At 49.2% G+C, this 16,809-nt stretch overlaps 6 protein-coding genes across 6 annotated transcripts; 2 read left to right on the top strand and 4 right to left on the bottom strand.

Annotated features, from left to right (window-relative positions):
* Positions 1 to 1,057: 1,057 nt before the first annotated feature.
* VTN77DRAFT_7219 (uncharacterized protein) lies at positions 1,058 to 2,457 on the bottom strand (the record flags this gene model as incomplete). The annotated part of the gene is made up of 2 exons (XM_069423584.1): positions 1,058 to 1,991; positions 2,048 to 2,457. The coding sequence occupies 2 exons, from the start codon at positions 2,455 to 2,457 to the stop codon at positions 1,058 to 1,060; spliced, it is 1,344 nt and encodes a 447-aa protein (XP_069275446.1).
* Positions 2,458 to 5,342: 2,885 nt separating this feature from the next.
* Positions 5,343 to 7,601, bottom strand: VTN77DRAFT_7218 (uncharacterized protein; the record flags this gene model as incomplete). Its single annotated transcript, XM_069423583.1, has 1 exon — positions 5,343 to 7,601. One exon carries the CDS (start codon positions 7,599 to 7,601, stop codon positions 5,343 to 5,345), a length of 2,259 nt encoding a protein of 752 aa, XP_069275445.1.
* Positions 7,602 to 8,959: 1,358 nt separating this feature from the next.
* Positions 8,960 to 9,497, bottom strand: VTN77DRAFT_7217 (uncharacterized protein; the record flags this gene model as incomplete). The annotated part of the gene is made up of 3 exons (XM_069423582.1): positions 8,960 to 9,158; positions 9,215 to 9,349; positions 9,481 to 9,497. 3 exons carry the CDS (start codon positions 9,495 to 9,497, stop codon positions 8,960 to 8,962), a joined length of 351 nt encoding a protein of 116 aa, XP_069275444.1.
* Positions 9,498 to 10,600: 1,103 nt separating this feature from the next.
* VTN77DRAFT_7216 (uncharacterized protein) lies at positions 10,601 to 12,344 on the top strand (the record flags this gene model as incomplete). Its single annotated transcript, XM_069423581.1, has 2 exons — positions 10,601 to 10,822; positions 10,881 to 12,344. 2 exons carry the CDS (start codon positions 10,601 to 10,603, stop codon positions 12,342 to 12,344), a joined length of 1,686 nt encoding a protein of 561 aa, XP_069275443.1.
* Positions 12,345 to 12,829: 485 nt separating this feature from the next.
* VTN77DRAFT_7215 (uncharacterized protein) lies at positions 12,830 to 13,789 on the top strand (the record flags this gene model as incomplete). Its single annotated transcript, XM_069423580.1, has 6 exons — positions 12,830 to 12,846; positions 12,966 to 12,978; positions 13,121 to 13,250; positions 13,331 to 13,487; positions 13,553 to 13,656; positions 13,731 to 13,789. 6 exons carry the CDS (start codon positions 12,830 to 12,832, stop codon positions 13,787 to 13,789), a joined length of 480 nt encoding a protein of 159 aa, XP_069275442.1.
* Positions 13,790 to 14,846: 1,057 nt separating this feature from the next.
* Positions 14,847 to 16,002, bottom strand: VTN77DRAFT_7214 (mitochondrial 37S ribosomal protein mS38; the record flags this gene model as incomplete). The annotated part of the gene is made up of 2 exons (XM_069423579.1): positions 14,847 to 15,589; positions 15,666 to 16,002. The coding sequence occupies 2 exons, from the start codon at positions 16,000 to 16,002 to the stop codon at positions 14,847 to 14,849; spliced, it is 1,080 nt and encodes a 359-aa protein (XP_069275441.1).
* Positions 16,003 to 16,809: the final 807 nt, after the last annotated feature.

Below are 16,809 nucleotides of genomic sequence, written 5' to 3'. Positions count from 1 at the left end.
CCGTACATTACCTTGTGAGATTAATTAATTAACTAATTCTCCCAGCATGGGCTGACAAAGTTAGTTCTTCATATAGAATAGATTCCGCTATCGCTAGTGTGAAATCAATCGTTATTAATCGATTGTAAATGTGATTCCGAAAAATTTCTCTGATTTGATTAGGGGAGCGCCCTTGACGACAACAGTGGAGGTTAGGTAGTTGATTATGATTATGCCAGTTATCACGTAGCACATGTCCAGTCCAGCAGTGACTGAGTAGCAGCACAATGACGTCAGGATCATTCATCGATATAGTGTAATCAAAAACTTCTTCACGCTCACGTGTGGTACTGTTGTACACAGGAAGAAAAAGCACATCGGATTCTGATTCCGGTAATCCTGGTTCTATTCCAGGCAGGGGCTTTCATTTCATATCTACATACACTTTTTTTGTATGTAGCGCTGAAGATGGATTAAAAAAAAGAATTTATGGACATCCCTCAATAAAAAGCAGCTCTGTAGTGTAATCACAGGCAATTGAGCTTCTCACAATTGAAATAGCGATCGATGAAATGAAGAGATATATCCATCTGCGGATCTCTTTTTTGCCTGAGCGTGCGTTTGTGGTATTTAAAGATGGATCTTTAGATTCGTAAAACAGACATGCAGGCAGAACGTAACACATTGAAACCCTTTCTTTCAAGAAGAAAAAGAGACATCTAAAAGGCCTCACGTCTCAGGTCTATCGTCATCATCGTAAGTGAGAAGGGTAAAAGACACAAGAGTTACTGGGATAACGGAGGATAGATATAGTTGAGGACAGATGAAGGCATGTGACAAGTTGCAAGACAGGACGGTCAACGCCCTCAGAATATAACAGGAGAAGCGGCACTGACGGGTTCTACGTCGGTGGTTCCATAAATGACGGGAAAATGGGATATCTCAGCAGAATGGAAGTAAGGGAGAATCATGGCTGCAAGATGAAGTCGAAAGGTGCGGGTGAAAGTTCGTCTATAGCAGCGGTGTGATAAGATATTGAAGAGAAGAGCATGGAAATATTGATGCAACTCAAGGGGTATCAGTCTAACACCGCAGACTCGTCGGCATGCTCTTGGACCGCCTTGGCAAACTCGCGCTGCATAGCCCACTTGACCGCTTCCAAGACGTTGTCACAGATCTTCTTGGGCGGGAAACGAGGGATCGTGCCCTCCTGGAAGACACCCGTCTTCACGAGAATCGAATACCAAGTGGCGTCGCCACTGGCCTCGGACTCGTTGAACTCGTTGGTGCCGCGAATGTCGGACTCAGGCGTATCGCCAACAAAGTACACGGTATCTGGGGCCCGGTTGATGCCGTAGTTGTCCTTGCGCCACTGACGGAGCAGTCGAGTGGCAAACTCGAACGTCCCCAGCTGGGGCTTGCCAAAAGCGATGGTCGTCAGCTCCTTACCAGTGACAGCCTTGTAGAGCGCCTCCAGGGATGTCCGGAGCGCGCCCATTCCGATTCGGGTGTGCGGGTGCGACGTAGACCAGACGAGGTCGTTGTGCGAGAAGTAGACGGGAGGGCCCTCCTGGAAGGTCTCCGAGCGGGTGCCGAGCCGCCCATTCTTGGACATGAGAAGGTCGAGAATGATCTGCTGGTCACCCGCCCAGTCGCGACTGTCGGCGAAGACGAAAATGGCCTCGATATTGATCTTGCTGAAGTCCCGATCGCGCGAGTTGCGATATTCCTCCTCCGTCAGCTTGCGGAACGGGGTGGTATCCTTATTCGCCTTGATGATGTCCCCAGGGGTGACGACGTCCTTGAAGCCGTAGCCTTCTGCGACAATCCGGCACTTCTCACCCTCACCACCGACGACAAGGACGGTGTTGTATTTCTCCGCCATTTCTCGCATGGGCGTGTGGCCGCAGATGAACTGTCCGGGAGAGACCTCCAGCTCTAGTTGACGGCTGAGCTCGAGGCAGCGCTCCTCTTCCGTCTTTCCACCGCCGTTGGTGACGAAGATATATGGTCTAAGAAGGGTTAGTAAAGGTCCCAGTTTGTTGCCGTCCAATCCATGGTTCCTTACACTTTGATTCCGAACTCGTTCTGGCCGTTCAGCATCTTCATGGCTTCGATGGCCTCGGGGATAGCTTGGCCTCCACGAATGAGGACGCCGTCGATATCAAACGCGAAGGCATACTTATCCGTCGTCGTCGTCGTCGTCGTCGTCGTCGTCGTCGTCGTGACGGGTCTGATGACAGGAGAACCGGTCCGAGGACTCGCCTCTTCTGATGAGGGCGTCTCATCGAGATGGACTTTGGCCATCTCCAGGGACTGAGCTGTCTCGAAGGCATCGCTGGCGGCCATCAGATGCTTTGGAGGAACGACGACCGTCGGTCCGCTGTAGAGGTCCGCCCGGGAGGCGTTGATACTCGAGAGCCGGCGAGTCCGTTGTTGGGACTCGTCTCCGGGGACGAGGTTCTCGGTCGTAGCCATGGTGTTGCAGGTCGAGGTAGGGATTGCAGGCCAGTATTCTGTGTAGTAAGCGGAGTAAAAGGTGACAAAGGGACGACCGAACAAGCGACAGTCCCAGAGATGATGAAGATAATAATGCTTGAAAGGATTCACTTCCGATGTGAATCTTCAAGCTGGGCTCAGGAAGATCGAACCAGCGTCTTCAACGGTGGGGAAGGATGTAGGACTCATTATATATCCCTGCCTGCCAGGAGACCCAGGAACACGGTTGGATCCATGGACCAGCCATCCCATTCCGGTGGTTGCTATGGGTGAAGCGTTGCAGTCAGATTGACATCCATCTCGCACGGCGCGTCGCAAGTTGCCAACAGGGAGATCTCAACTGAAGTCAACTTGTCAAGCCGTCTGCTTCAGGCTCCACCTCGTGGGTCGCAGTGCTCCTCGTCGACCGATCACGACGTTCTTGTTGCGTCGGGGAGTGGATCCGTTGCGGAACTCCAACAGTGGTAGCGTCAATGAATCCCAGTACCTCGTCCACCAATGCATCGACCGTCTCTGCCACCGTCGCTGTTCTTGCAGATTCGCAATCCGACATAAATATCGTAGCGCGACAGGGGTTCAGCAGGAGAACAAAGAGAGAGAGAGAGAAAAAAAAAGAGAGTGGACCTAAGGTACGGGTCCGTACCGAAGAGACGTCTATGCTGGACGGCGGAAACCGGGATTCTTGGTAGAGAGTGGGTTTACCATGACAGCGGCTGGGGTTCGGTGAGCCTTCCCAAGCTAGCGTCTGAGCTTGCTCCAAAACGTAGATAATCGTAATAATAATCCATATTACGGTGTTTCAGCGCGCGGTCATTAGAAATTTTTGCAGAGGCAAATATTATTCTAGAGAATCGAAAGTGGACGCTGAAGTGACGGCAAACCGGTAAACAGAGGCAGAGTTCCTGAACCGGGACGCTATCAAACGTCAGCCTCGTTCCCGATAAGGCCGGGAATCATCGTCTATCGTATCGTATTATGATAGAAGCCCCGCTGCAAGCGTCTGTTCTCGTCCATCTCGTCCAGTCATTGAGCCACTACCTCGATTCTTGAGACGCCGTCACAACCTTGGCAGGTGCGGTGTGGCTCACTGGGGCTGATTGCTGTGCTTGGCGCCTTCCCTTCGAGGATGATTGTCTGTGCCTGCCTTACGGAGTATGGAGTACTGGACGCAGACTGGGTGCGATGACGTCATCACTGCTGCAGCCTGGGGCAGCAACACCGCCATATCGACCCCGCTACGGAGTAGAGCACTCCACATTCCCCAGAACAGACACTGCACAAGCAAGAAGACTGAGAGTACACTATCACCGCCAGTACTTCTGACGGCAATGTATGGACTATTGTACAAACAGTAGTAGTATCATATCAACTCGTCGACAGCCACACGACGCTGCACGAGCAAGCAGCACCAATCAGCCACAACCCTCCTGTACCCTAGTCCGTTTCATAGTCTCCACAGTAATAACAGACAATAAAATAAACTCGGCATCATTTTCGACGAATTAGCAATGAACAATTAGATCCGATAATAATGCTAGCTCTAGGCAATAAAAGTAAACTATGGTTCCGAGATTTTAGTATGACGATCGCGTCTTTTTTTCTCCTATCAGGTTGAGTATTTGACTGCATTAATTTAATGACCAGACAATAACAATAAGAAACAGAATAATAATGCATGCACTCACCCAATTCGGATTTTAACCTGTGCTCGCCCTGTATAATCCAGGACGAGTCCACAATGATCCGCACGGGGAAATGATCCCTTCTCCCATCAATTCATGCGTACCGTATTTTGACATCGAAGAAGAAGACCCATGTTTTTTTTTTCCCTGATTTTGTTTGTCTGTCGGTTCTGAACTTCTGATATCATCCGTGATATGTCTATCTCTCTCTCTATCCGGGTTGGACCATTTATTGCCTCACGTAGATCCCTACTCTACTACGTCCAAATTGCGGTGTTTGCAGATGGTCTGAGGGATTTTATTCTTCTATTCTTCTTTTTTTTTATAGCGCATTCCTTGGTTGACTACATATCTCTCATGTTGCAAACTTGCAATGTTGATCAGTTCTGCCTCTGTGGAAAGCGACATGGCCAACCAATGTGGTTTTTTGTTGATCGTCTTGCTTTCGTCTCCACCCGCTCAGTTCAGCTCGACTCATCTCAGCTCCTGCCTCAGGCTTGTACTGATCAACAGAGAGAAGCGAGAGCCAATAGGACAAGTGGCACAGGCCATGCATGCAACATGCAGCAACATGCAACATAGGTTACACAACAGTCTAGAGATAGCACTGACAGGCAGAAATAGAGAAAAATGGCATCATCCTGCAGTCAAGCATACCGAGTCTGCGGAAGAGGGTGAGGTAGCAGTTGAGATCTATTTTCCTAGGAGTCAGGCGATGAGGCATATATATATATACTGGACTAATGGTACAGCTGGCCAAAAGATACATAGCTTATATTACAGTACAGTAAATAGAACAGTATAGCTAGATAGTATTGTACATATATGCATCACATCAACCCAAGTCTGGAAAACAGTGCCTGTCATGTCAATGAAATAAATCACAGTACCCTCGAGAATCTTTAACGATAGAACGACCGACAAAATGAAACAGTCTAGTATAATGAGACATGGACAGTCACGTATGTAATGTCTTGTAAATAGAAAAGGAAAGCGAGAGAAGTACACGAAGGGAAGTATGTATGTATGTATGTACATACGTATGTACAGACAGGCAGGGTATCGTCGGAAAAGAAGAATAAGAAGAAAAAAAAAAGGCAAAGTAGCGCATGCAGCAACTTGCATCAGTCAAGAACTTGGATCCAGTCGCCAGGACCAATTTCTGTCTTTCCGCCTGACCAATCAATCCACACTGAGAAAGAGGTCCGCACCCCTCCTCGACGGTGTAATATTATGCCCTCGAGGTGATTCTGGTCTCTCTTTCTCTTTGCCTGGATTGGGAGGGGTCCTGGACATATCTGTGTTGACCGGTTGCTTCCGTTCCCCTCCTTCGTCAGTAGTAATTACCTCCTGGACGATTCTCCATTTCGGCCGCCTGCCCTCATATTCGGCGGTGAGATTGCGCTGGCTTGCATTTCTGAACTCGGTCTCCATCTTATCCGCTATTGTATCCCCACGCCGTTTCGCCAGCAGACTGCTCGCCGGGCTACTCGAGCGTGATCGGGAAGAAGTCTCACCCAAGAAAATAGGGATCTGGCTAACCTCCTGCTCCGATGGACGGCCTCGAGAAGTTGCGTCTGCAGCCGGATTCATCCTGTTCTCGTAGCGTTTCGCGGCTCTAGGCGCCGGTATGACCTCCGCATCCCGACTGATGGACGCGGAACGGGGCATTTTGGGATACTTGACCAGCGAGTTCCCATTCGGATATGGCAATAACCGTCCCGTCGCTTGGTTTGTGTCAAAAGGAGTCGAATTCTCTTTAACAGGACTCAGTTGCTTTGGGGGCGGAAGGTTCCAGTCTGCAAGCATTCCATCGTCATCTTCAGTGTCAACGCTTTCAAAGCTTGTATCTGAATTCTCGGAATTGCGGCTGGTCGAACGCCGATTAAAAGAGGAGCGACGCCCTCCAATACGAGACAAGCCTCGTCCGAAACTTCTTCGGTTTCTGTCGCGAGAGAGTTGGCTCCCCTGAACGGGCCAGTCGCCGGATGGTGCAAGTACAGGATAACGATCGCGTCCGCCGTTTGCGTCGGACGACTTGTTTTGCTGTATAGGCAATTGAACCTCTTGGCCTCCTGACCGAACTGAATCTTTCATACTTGGTTTTTGATTCTGTATCCTTTCGGCCGCATACATCAATGCACGAGGATCTGGCGGAAGTCCTGGATACGGCCTGCGATTAGGGTCACCTTTTCGCCGAACTTGTTGACCCGATAGATTATCTGCTCGTATGGGCTGATTCCGTGCTACTTCGAGCGGGGGACCGAAAATGCTTCTAGGTCGCTCGCCATCTTCTTCGAAGACTGTTCCACCGCTCTCTGGCCGTGGGCCTTGACGACTCAGACGCAGCGGCTCAGGGTAGAGTGCATAATCTGGCTTATCAGGAAGCAGCTGGGACAGCGTGCGCTGCGATGACTGGCTTTGTGGAGAACCATCACGCTCCGTTTCGGGGGATATGGCGATTCCAATTGTTTCGTCACTTCTTGGCGCCTGACCAGCGGGCGGTTTCGTGACGACAACCAACGGACCGCTACGAGTCACCGGCTCTAAGGGAAAATTGTGAAAATTCGGCCTGACAGCGTTTTCGCCCGGACTCTGTCCAGGATTTGGTGGCGGACTTCGTGACGACAACGGAGCGAAATTAGGAGGCTCAGTCATGCTACCCCCTATCTCAAAAGTCTCCTTCTCCGCGTTGGCACTTCTTTGTCTTGCTTTCCTTACACAGAAGAAAAGGAGGACACCTGCCAGAAACACAGCAGAGACCCCTGATGAAACAGATACTCCAACGACGGCCGGTGTGCTCAGGGAGAAGGCTGACTGCGTGGCCGATGGTGACGGAGAGGAGGAATGGGTGGATTGAGAGGTACTACTCATGATTGAAGTCGTCCATGTTGGGCGGACTATAGACGTTGAGAAAGACGATTGGGAGGTAGTAACAGGGCGTGTACTGGATGTACTGGCAATGAGCGTAGTTTTGGAGGCTGAAGGCGTCGAATACACCACGTTCGAAGTTGACGTTGGCATGCTGCTTGTTGCGATGAACGGAGCAGATACCGTTCCCAAAAATGTCGCAGTAATTGTTGAATGCGTTTCGGGAAGGGCCCCGGATACGGAGTTGCAAATTTCATAGACATTGGAACCCGCCAGAGGATCCAAAGAGCAGAACGATACAAAACAACTCAGAGCTGCTTCACCGAGAGTGAGGCCACTTGTGGTGTTCGTCCGGCAAAGACAATCGATGTCTGCTAGACCACAGCATGAATTGGATGGGTATTCTGAGATTATAAATGCCTCGACGCAGGACTGAGCGCAAGACGGTATGCCACGGATTGGAGACTGGCTGTCCGAACTGCATGCTGCAGTTGATATACTGGCAAGGCAGACAACGGCTGAAGTAAGGCTGGCAGGATTGATCAACATTTGGTCGCGGAGAAGATGCATAGCGTGATGGCCCTACAAGAAAGCCCTGGTTAACTATCTCATGAGCAAAACAGCAACTTGTTATCTTTCAGTGACAGATGATGTTCCTCAAGTACAGGAACATCATCGTAGACAAGGAGAGGCCGTACTCTGTTTCATAAACAAAAAGACAGATAACTATCCGAAATGGTCTGGAAATTGGCATTAGGTCATAATAGTACAGTCTCGAATGAGTAAAAGGAAGAAAACAATAGCTATTCTCAACGAACAATCACAGCGAGAATAGTAAAAAGAATGACAAAAAAAAAAAAGAGGAGTTCTATGGAGACATAAAACAAGAGAGAAGAAATAGAAATGGAACAAAAAACAAATTTCAGGAGAAAAGTAGGTAGAAGCTGAAACTGAAGTCGATGTGCTCGACTTCTCTCGAAACCGGCGCCATCATCGTCTCCTATAAGATGACTCCAGCACTGATCCGCTATGCGCCAGGGGCGTTGAAACCGAGACAAAGAGGGAAGCCTTCTTCCCTGTAGGCGCCTGATGAAACTGGATGACATTGCCCAACATAAAATCGGCAGAGAGGCGCTTTTGGTGCCTGAAAATCGCTGCAGGTCGGTTGGTCTTGACGAACGGCGAGAGTTTAGATACGCGCCGAGTCGGCGCTACCTGGGTACGGCTGTCGCGAATGGAGAGCGCTGGATGGCCAATGTCCACCCATGACGTCGGGTCAGGTGACCATAAAACCGGGTTTGGAGATCTAGATCAATGAGAACGCTTGATCTGTGCTGCCTGCTTATTTGCACTGCCCTGGACAGGAAAACACCTTTCATGGCAAATCTCGTAGTAGTACTAGCGTATAGGTGCTTATACAGTTCTTACCAACACCATTCCGAGCAAGTAGCTTCAAGGCACCGGAAAGACCCATGTGCGCGTAATCTTCTTCACCAGCGATGACGAGTCAAAGGAATTTCGAATTACAGTCCTACTCGGATGAATGTTTACTGATGCAATCTATAGATATACAGGCTGAAACGGCAGCACATAAGCATGAGATATACTGAAACCTCGAGTCTAGAAATGACAGAAGGAGACTGAAGAAGAATGATTTTAAGCAATACAGGCTAGTGTCTATCTAGGTACAGAGATCGAGTAAAAAGTCATACTCAAAATTATCTCATCTCGTCGCCCTAGTCGCGACCACTAGCACGGCGTGAAATGAGCCCAAGAAGCCCAATTAACGCAGAACAAAGCTGGTATCATCAGATAAAACCGTTAGAGAAACCGTCAACTAGCGTGCAGGAAACAAATCATAACAATTGCGACCGAAATTGGACATTGCAATCCCTGATTGCCAAGGGGTAAAGTGAATGAGAGCTGAGCTAACCGAACGCGGTTAACATCAGACCGTGCTGACAAAGACAAGGATGGCTGGGTGGTCCGCGACCTCGATAGCCTGACGTAAGGGCGTGCGATTTTCGATAAGATATAGCGTTTCCCATCGAATAATAGCGTCGCTTCGTTAGGCGTCTAGTACTTGAGGATAATGTACCTGCCGATCCGTCAGCATCATGACCGTAGCTCCACAGTGGAACAAGGCGACGCCGGATCCGGGCGGAAATTGGAGGGAGACGCACAGAGCATGGATGATACCAGGGATGTAACCCAGGATGGTCAAGCAAATGTTAATGAGCAAGTCCGCACCACATCCCCGCTCCAAGAAGACGCCCAATGGAGGGAGGATGATAGCAGCGATGATCTTGCAAATGTCGCTGTGAGAATCCAGAAAAAGTCAGCAGGTTGATGACTAGACGCTGGCAAAACGCGCGATTGCAACCTCGATACTGGGATCGAGGACAATCGACTGGCGAGGCCCAAAGTCAAGAATTCAGCGGTTACTCACGAAGCGGTGAGAGGCATGGTGAAGTGCGACCGGACAGCAGTCTATGGTCCAGGAGGAAGACGACAAAAGGGATCTAGAGTCGAGAGAGACGGCAGAGAGGAAATTGCTTCTGGAGAGGCGCAAAGCAGTAGCAAGACGTGAAAAAAAATAAAAAAGAGGAACTGGAAGCAAGCGGATGACGATTGCTTAAGTACCTCGCAACTAGCTTTGACGGTGACTGTTGGTGCTTGCTGCCCGCCTTTAGCTCGTCCCGGTGCGGAAATCACTGGATGTCCGACGTCATAGAGGTACTGCCACACTGTGGCGCGTTCTGAATCCCGTCTTTCTGATTGGCCGTCTCCAATGCGTACTATTGTACTCTGCCGTTCTTCACCTGCCTTGCGTAAACAAGACGTGTATTGTCTGCTAGCTGCCATTATTCAATGCCAAGGCAGACGTTTGAGGTCTGATGGGGGCCAAGGATAATGATCGCCTGGCCGATGTCCCTAAAATCAATCAGATTATCTTGCTGCCTTCATAGACATACTACAGTACTATATCGTCGATCTTTTCTCACTCACTCTTTTTCTCACGTCAGATTGATGCAAGGCAACACAGTTCACAATTAGATTCTTTAGAAATAGAATTCTTAACGTACTGCAGAAGTCCCTCTACTAACCTACCACTTCACTGTTGCGGTTGTCACAGTCGATGCTTTCTCAGGTTCTTATCCTTCAATAGTGCTCCGTACCTCGTGTGGGGTTCTAGCGGAACCCAAAACGAAACTTCACTGTTACAGAGCTTCCCCTTGTGCTTCCGCTCAGGTACGAGATAATACTATCATTGACTTGAAGAAAAAAAAATCATGACCAAATAATGCACCATCCAAATCTATCCAGCTTTCTGTACGGAGTACTCCGTACTCAGCAGTTAGACCAGTTTACCCGGCCAGTTCCATTGTCAACAGTCAACACCGCCACAGGAAAAGTTCTGCAGTCTTGGCGGAGATTATCTAAGGACCGACAGAGAGCACCAATGGAGCTTCAATCTTCCCAGCACAGAAAACAACAGCCACCACCTGACAGCCTTGTCTGGAGGCTTTCATCTGCACCCTCTCATTGCCATTGGCGCCAATGCCTCCATGTCAACAATCCTCGGGTGCGTCCCGAGTCTCATGTTAGGGAGGGGACCCATCCCGCCGGGATGGCTTCGACAGCTGTCGAAGACTGGAGCTTCCAGGAATCACCTGTTCTCGACGCGAGGTTTCAGCTCCTCTCGGCAACGGAGAGACTTTCAGGCAGCAAATGATGTCGCTGATGCACCCAGGGCAATATCGTGGCTCACTCAGACGCCACATAGCGTGGTAGGTATTATTGGTCACCGTAATCGCATCTCTAGGCTAATTTGTGTAAACAATTAAGACGCCGTCGGATATTATCTCACGGTATTCTCTTCTCTCGCACTCTCGCAGCGCAGAACTCACTGTCCCTGTTATCTTTGTTACGCCGGCCTTCGCATCGTGGATCGATCCTACGAATCCTCTGCTCGAGAAGTGGGCGAACCCATTATTCGGAACTCTCCACGGAAGCCAGCCTCAGAAAACCTTCTACGCTGTTGCAGCTGTGGTAGACAAAATTCCGGTTCCGCAGAACCGAATTGGACATACAGAGAAGATTACTTGTGACAATGGATCTCCATTACCGGGTTCGGAGGGACTGTCGCTGTTGCTTGCCCGTGGCTCAGATGTGCGCGTCAATGTGGCAGAGTCCACACGAGTACGAGGCACGGCTTCTGGAGAACCTGCGTTCATCTTTTCGACTCAATCTCTCAACGCCTCTTTGAATGATGAGGACAGGGGCCGTGTGTCTTATGAAGTTGGCCTCCGGCTTGCTAACACGGTTTTTGTTAATGGCAAGGACAGAACGTTGTTGGGGATGCGCTGGGATTATGATCCGGCATCTGAAAGGTACAGTCTTAGCAAATGCTATGACCTGGCTATCTGTTCCATCACGTCTCCGGCGGCTACGGCGTGCAGCTCCCTGAAAATTCCGCTCCATCAGATCACTCAGCGCAGGAAGGTCGTATCCAGCATGGGAAACATCCTCCGCCAGGTGTCGAAATCACTTGACGGGGACGTGAACGATGCAATGCCAGCATCGTCAGAACTTGAAAAAGAATTGCCTAGATATGTCAGAGAGCACGGCATCACGGATCAGAGGGTATCAGTCTGGGCGCTTGTTGAGCCGTCTGAAGCATCCTCTCGAACCGAAAACAGCACTGAAGGCCACTTCGAGAGATTAATCAAAGGTGGCAGTACAATCCACCGTGTGGTAAGTGGAGGCGGAGGATGGGGAAAGAAGCAAGGCTTGCTTTCCCTTGATCCGGAAGTCAATTTCCGAGGAAAGGCTCCCTCCAAGCATGAGATTGCCATAGACCAATTATTCGAAGGTCCAAATGGAAGCGCGCCTCCGGAGGTCCTACCCGATATCAAAGATATTCTAAGCGCAGGATTAGAGCAGGACCTCACTTCGCTGTCTCAGGTCGCTAAACCGGGCGATCACATACAGTTCTTCGTCTCCTCTGAGTTGCATTCTCAGCAGGCCGAAGTTCCGAAAAGACAGGCTTCTGAGTCCGCCCTTTTGTGCAAGTTTGTCGTTGCTGCGTCTTCTGAGGCGCCCCAAATGACTCCTAGCTCTCTTGATCCCGATACTGAAGGGAGCTCGCCAAAAGATTTGGTTTTAATTACCAATTATTTCGGAGCGCTATCAGAGAAAGCGATCACATATTCACAAGCCGTCTCAAATGCCCAGTCCACCGGTAATAATCTCGAATGCCGGACGAAGCTTTGCGTGCCTGGTTCTCAAGTAGAACTGGAGGTGCGATGATGTGTATGACAAAATACTACAAATAGATGAAGCTTCACATATATCTTGCTTGCATATTTCCTACAACGGCTGCATGATCAAGCTCGAGCTTGTGTACATACTTATCAAATGTACTGTACCTTATACATGTATAAGACGATTTTGTCGTGCAAGTATTATATAAATCCCCTCTATGCAAAGATACAGCGTCTTGCCCAAATCGAAAGATAAGTCATTTCCAATGGGTTGGTTGCAGGCAGCAGATCGGCATTGCGCAGTGATGCCAAGAGAAATCACGTGGTGGGCGTGAGCTCCTCGAACCTGCAGGCTGCACCAAACCTCCAGCGACCATCACAGCAACGCATCCTCCTCCCCGACCTCAGCTGCTTTTCATCTCCACCATCACCAGCGTGTCTTGAGAGTCTGCGCTGGGGATTCTTTTATAGTTCAAGAGCTTTCCGATTTGTGATACCTGACTTGTTGTCGGTCGTTCATAACCATTCACAATGTCTTCGGATCTCTGGTAAGGTGTCCTTGGCGGCTGCGCTGACGTTGCTCCGTGGTGGCCAGCTCATGCCCCCTTCCACACATTGTTTGCGTTATTAGAATCTGATCAGATGCTAACCTTTTGTCTGTCAATAGCCCCGTCTATGCGGTGAGTTGTGTCGCATTTGTCCTGTCGTTTCATGGAGGACCTCGCTCCGGAAATCAACAGCGATAGTGCCTTCTTCCAGTTTATCACACACGCTATCCATCGAATCCTGTCAAACGCATTGCTGATCGACTATGCTTAATAGCCCTTCTTCGGTGCCCTGGGCTGCACCTCAGCAATCGTTTTTACCTGCTTCGGTGCTGCCTATGGAACCGCCAAGGCCGGTGTTGGTGTTTGTGGAATGGCCGTTCTGCGGCCTGACCTGATTGTCAAGAGTACGTTCATAGCCTTTTGATCATTTGGTGGCAGATGTTGCGATGACAGAGCTTCGTGACTAACCTCTATCTCTCTGCAGACATCGTCCCTATCGTCATGGCTGGTATCATTGGTATCTACGGCCTGGTGGTGTCGGTCCTCATCGCAAATGACCTGAACCAACGTCTGCCATTGTACACTGGATTCATTCAACTCGGTGCTGGTCTCGCCGTCGGTCTTGCTGGTATGGCTGCTGGGTAAGTTCATCTGTACCATCATCGATATTGTTTGATATGGATCATCGGAGATTAACTGCTCTCAGTTTTGCCATTGGTATCGTCGGAGACGCTGGTGTCCGCGGATCTGCCCAACAACCCCGACTCTACGTCGGTATGATTCTGATTCTCATTTTCGCTGAAGTTTTGGGTAAGTCGGCCTGCTGCCGTCCTGGCGGGTGTCTCTTATCAAAGGTGATCTGGCTGACGACTTGGTTCATTCAGGTCTCTACGGTCTTATTGTCGCGCTTTTGATGAACTCTCGTTCTCGAGCCACCTGCTGAGCAATCCCTAGTCGCGCGCGCGTCGGAAAGGGAAATGTCAAGAGATCGCAGGTTGTTGGAGCCGGTCAAACCTCCTTTTCCATTAGCGAATGGAAATCTAAAACGTTATGATGCGGGATTTGCGAATGCCTTATTCATTCATCAACCCTTCCTACCTATCTATTTTTTGCTCCGATACGACAAGATAAAACTGCAGGAGTTAGCTGGCTTGTTTTGTTGAGCCAATGGATGTTACTTCACGAGTCGACACGACAGCGAAACCTATCATATATTATTATATCATATCTGATCTGATCTCTTTTGTAGCTGGAGATGGCAGGGAGAGAGTACGGATGTAGAGAAGCTAGCTGTGTTCTGCTGTTCGTGAGGTATTAACTTGTGCGGTTGGATGGGATGCAATTCATGGTTATTTTGGTGACTTGACTTGGTCTATGGGTCGCAGTCATGAATGATGGACGCTGGACCAGGATTGACACATATACTTTGGGTTTTCTTTTTTTCTTGTCGTTATCACCTATTATTGAATGGGGATTGTCTATTATATTATACTATCTATCTTCTTACCTAACTGTGCAGGTTGTTATACTGTTTGCTTGCTAAATAAACCCCTGGCGGTCCTTGCATAATAATAATAATTAATTAATGGGACCTTTGACGATGTTTGATCTTTGTGTGTCTCTATTCTAGATACGTATCCCAAACTAGAGTACTACACGCATGCTCTCTCTCTGTACATCATATGAAGATTTTCCAAATGAAGAGATGACGATAGGAAAGTAAGAATCGCCGGGGAAGGGGTGCGGGGAAAAAATAAAAATACAAAACTAAAACTAAACTAGAATAAAAACGACGATGATGATGTCTCTGTTCAGAGGCATCAGCTGAAGAAAAGAAAAAGGGGAAGAAAGGGGAGAGGATTTCTACAAACCAGATAAAGAAAAGGAAATCTTTATGCAAGCTGGTGAGAAACACAAACACAAACAAGAGAATATGATAATACAACGCACGGCCCAAAATCACCCCTTCTACCGAAACTTGAGAAGCCAGCTGATGATGATCAGGCTTTGTCGAGCTTGCGTCTCAGGTGCCGGGTCTTCCGCAACAGCTTCTTGTACTTGTGCTTCTTCATCTTCAATTTCCGCCGCCGGCGAGTGCTGAGGGCGTGCATGGTCCTGTTGTGGCGTAGGCGCTCAATGTAGGTCGTGCTGGAGCCTTGCGGCTCGTCCACAGGGGCCTCAGCATCAGACACCCCAGGAGCTTCCATGTCCTCCGTTCTGACTAACGGTGACATGTGCGCCACATATGTCTTGCGGCCATCTGAATGCGTCGACTCGCGAATCGTGAGCACGGTCGAGAAGATCTGCGACAAAGTCTGCTGGCTCTCGAGATGCTTATTCGGCATTGCCTCGGATGCGTTGGTCTCGTTGATCGGCTCTGGAGGAGGGGGAGGGTTGAACGGAGGAAGGCGTCTCACAGATTCTTCGACAGAGGCCTTCAAGTCTTCTGCAGAAAGGCTGTCCAGGTGGAAAATTGCCGCCTCCGCATTGCTGACGGATGCTTGAGTCACCGCGTGTCGCAGGTCATCCTGTTCCGAATCGACATACTGTTGATTGTGGTGGATGGCATTCTCCATCAAGTTCACCGCTGACGACAAAGTGTATATAACATCTTCCCGCCCCTTCTTCGACTGCTTCTTCGAATCGAAAATGGCGTTGAATGCTTCTGCATTGGTCGTGGGGGGTATGGTAGTAGTCACCGAGATAGGACGGTGGATAGAGAAGAAAGAAGCGACATGCACATCTGTGGCGATGGGTTAGCGAGAACAAATGATTTTTTTTCTGGAAGAAACCCAGAGCGAGAGACAGAAGAAGCTAACCATCCGGTTGTAGGTGTTGCGTTGAGGGAACACTGGGAAGATTCAAGAACGCAGGGTGCTGATTCGACTTTGAGTCTTTTCCTTTCCGCTTTGCAGCACGCTTTTCCCCGGCCGGATTCACGCCTTTCGCGGGAGCCTGAGAGGATGCGTCAATCCGTCTCGATCCATCGTTCGGAGGAACTGGAGGTTTCGACGAGGAGTATCGGCGCTGGGGCGCTCTCTGGGTTGCAGGGCTTAGCAATCCGTTTGACGAAGCGCCGACGCTGACGGAGGGAGTGACGCTGGACAGCGACACGGCAGACGTGCGGACCACACGGCGGATGGATGATGAGAGCATCGTGATGCCTTGAGACTCCAAGAGAGAGTTGGCAAACGAGCTGGTTGGAGTCGAACAAGAGAAGGCTGGTTGAAAGATGGACTGAGGCAGCAGAGGTTGTGACTAAAGTCGTCCGTGATCAGGTGCCAGGATCATGCGGGCAGCTGCCTTACATAAGCGCCAAGCCTTGCCACTTACCGATCACCATAGTTCAGCATTCTCGATAATACACTCCCATATTACCTTCACTGCCTTACTTTTAGGAGAAAGGATTTTACCTTCATCAGGGTCTTATCCAAGCCGTGTCCATCTGTCTATTTTACAGAATGCTGTATCACTTCTATGCAATGGATATGGATCGCACAGTGATTATGCAGAGTAATTGGAAAGGTTCATAATCATATTAAGGACAATACTAAACAAGATATCTCACACCCTAAACCCAAATACTGTAGTAAAATGTGAAGAACAGCGAAGAAATGTTGTCGATTTTATGACTTGTGGTATGAGAGAGACCAGATACTCTCAGATACACGTCTCTGCCGTAAGAGTAGACAGAAAAGACAATCACTCCGACAAGAAAAAAAAATGATCCAGACAAGGTTGTGCTTTCAAAACAGATCTGGAAATCGGGAAGCCACCCATGAATATCCGACAACCCACAGTGACATGAGCCACGGCAGAGATATATAGCAACAGACAGATAATCATGACAGACGCCACAAAAGGAAAGCAAGTCAGAGAAGGCAAGTGATAGTAGATATACAGTGCAAGGAAATGTAAACGCATCGCAACGTCGTGCGAGACAGGGGAAAAAAAAAGAAAGAA

The sequence above is a fragment of the Rasamsonia byssochlamydoides genome, assembly GCF_041956645.1.
Source record: "Rasamsonia byssochlamydoides strain NRRL 3658 unplaced genomic scaffold VTN77scaffold_59, whole genome shotgun sequence".
NCBI classification, from domain to species: Eukaryota; Fungi; Ascomycota; class Eurotiomycetes; order Eurotiales; family Trichocomaceae; genus Rasamsonia; species Rasamsonia byssochlamydoides.
This window is presented reverse-complemented; position numbering and strand designations above follow the sequence as displayed.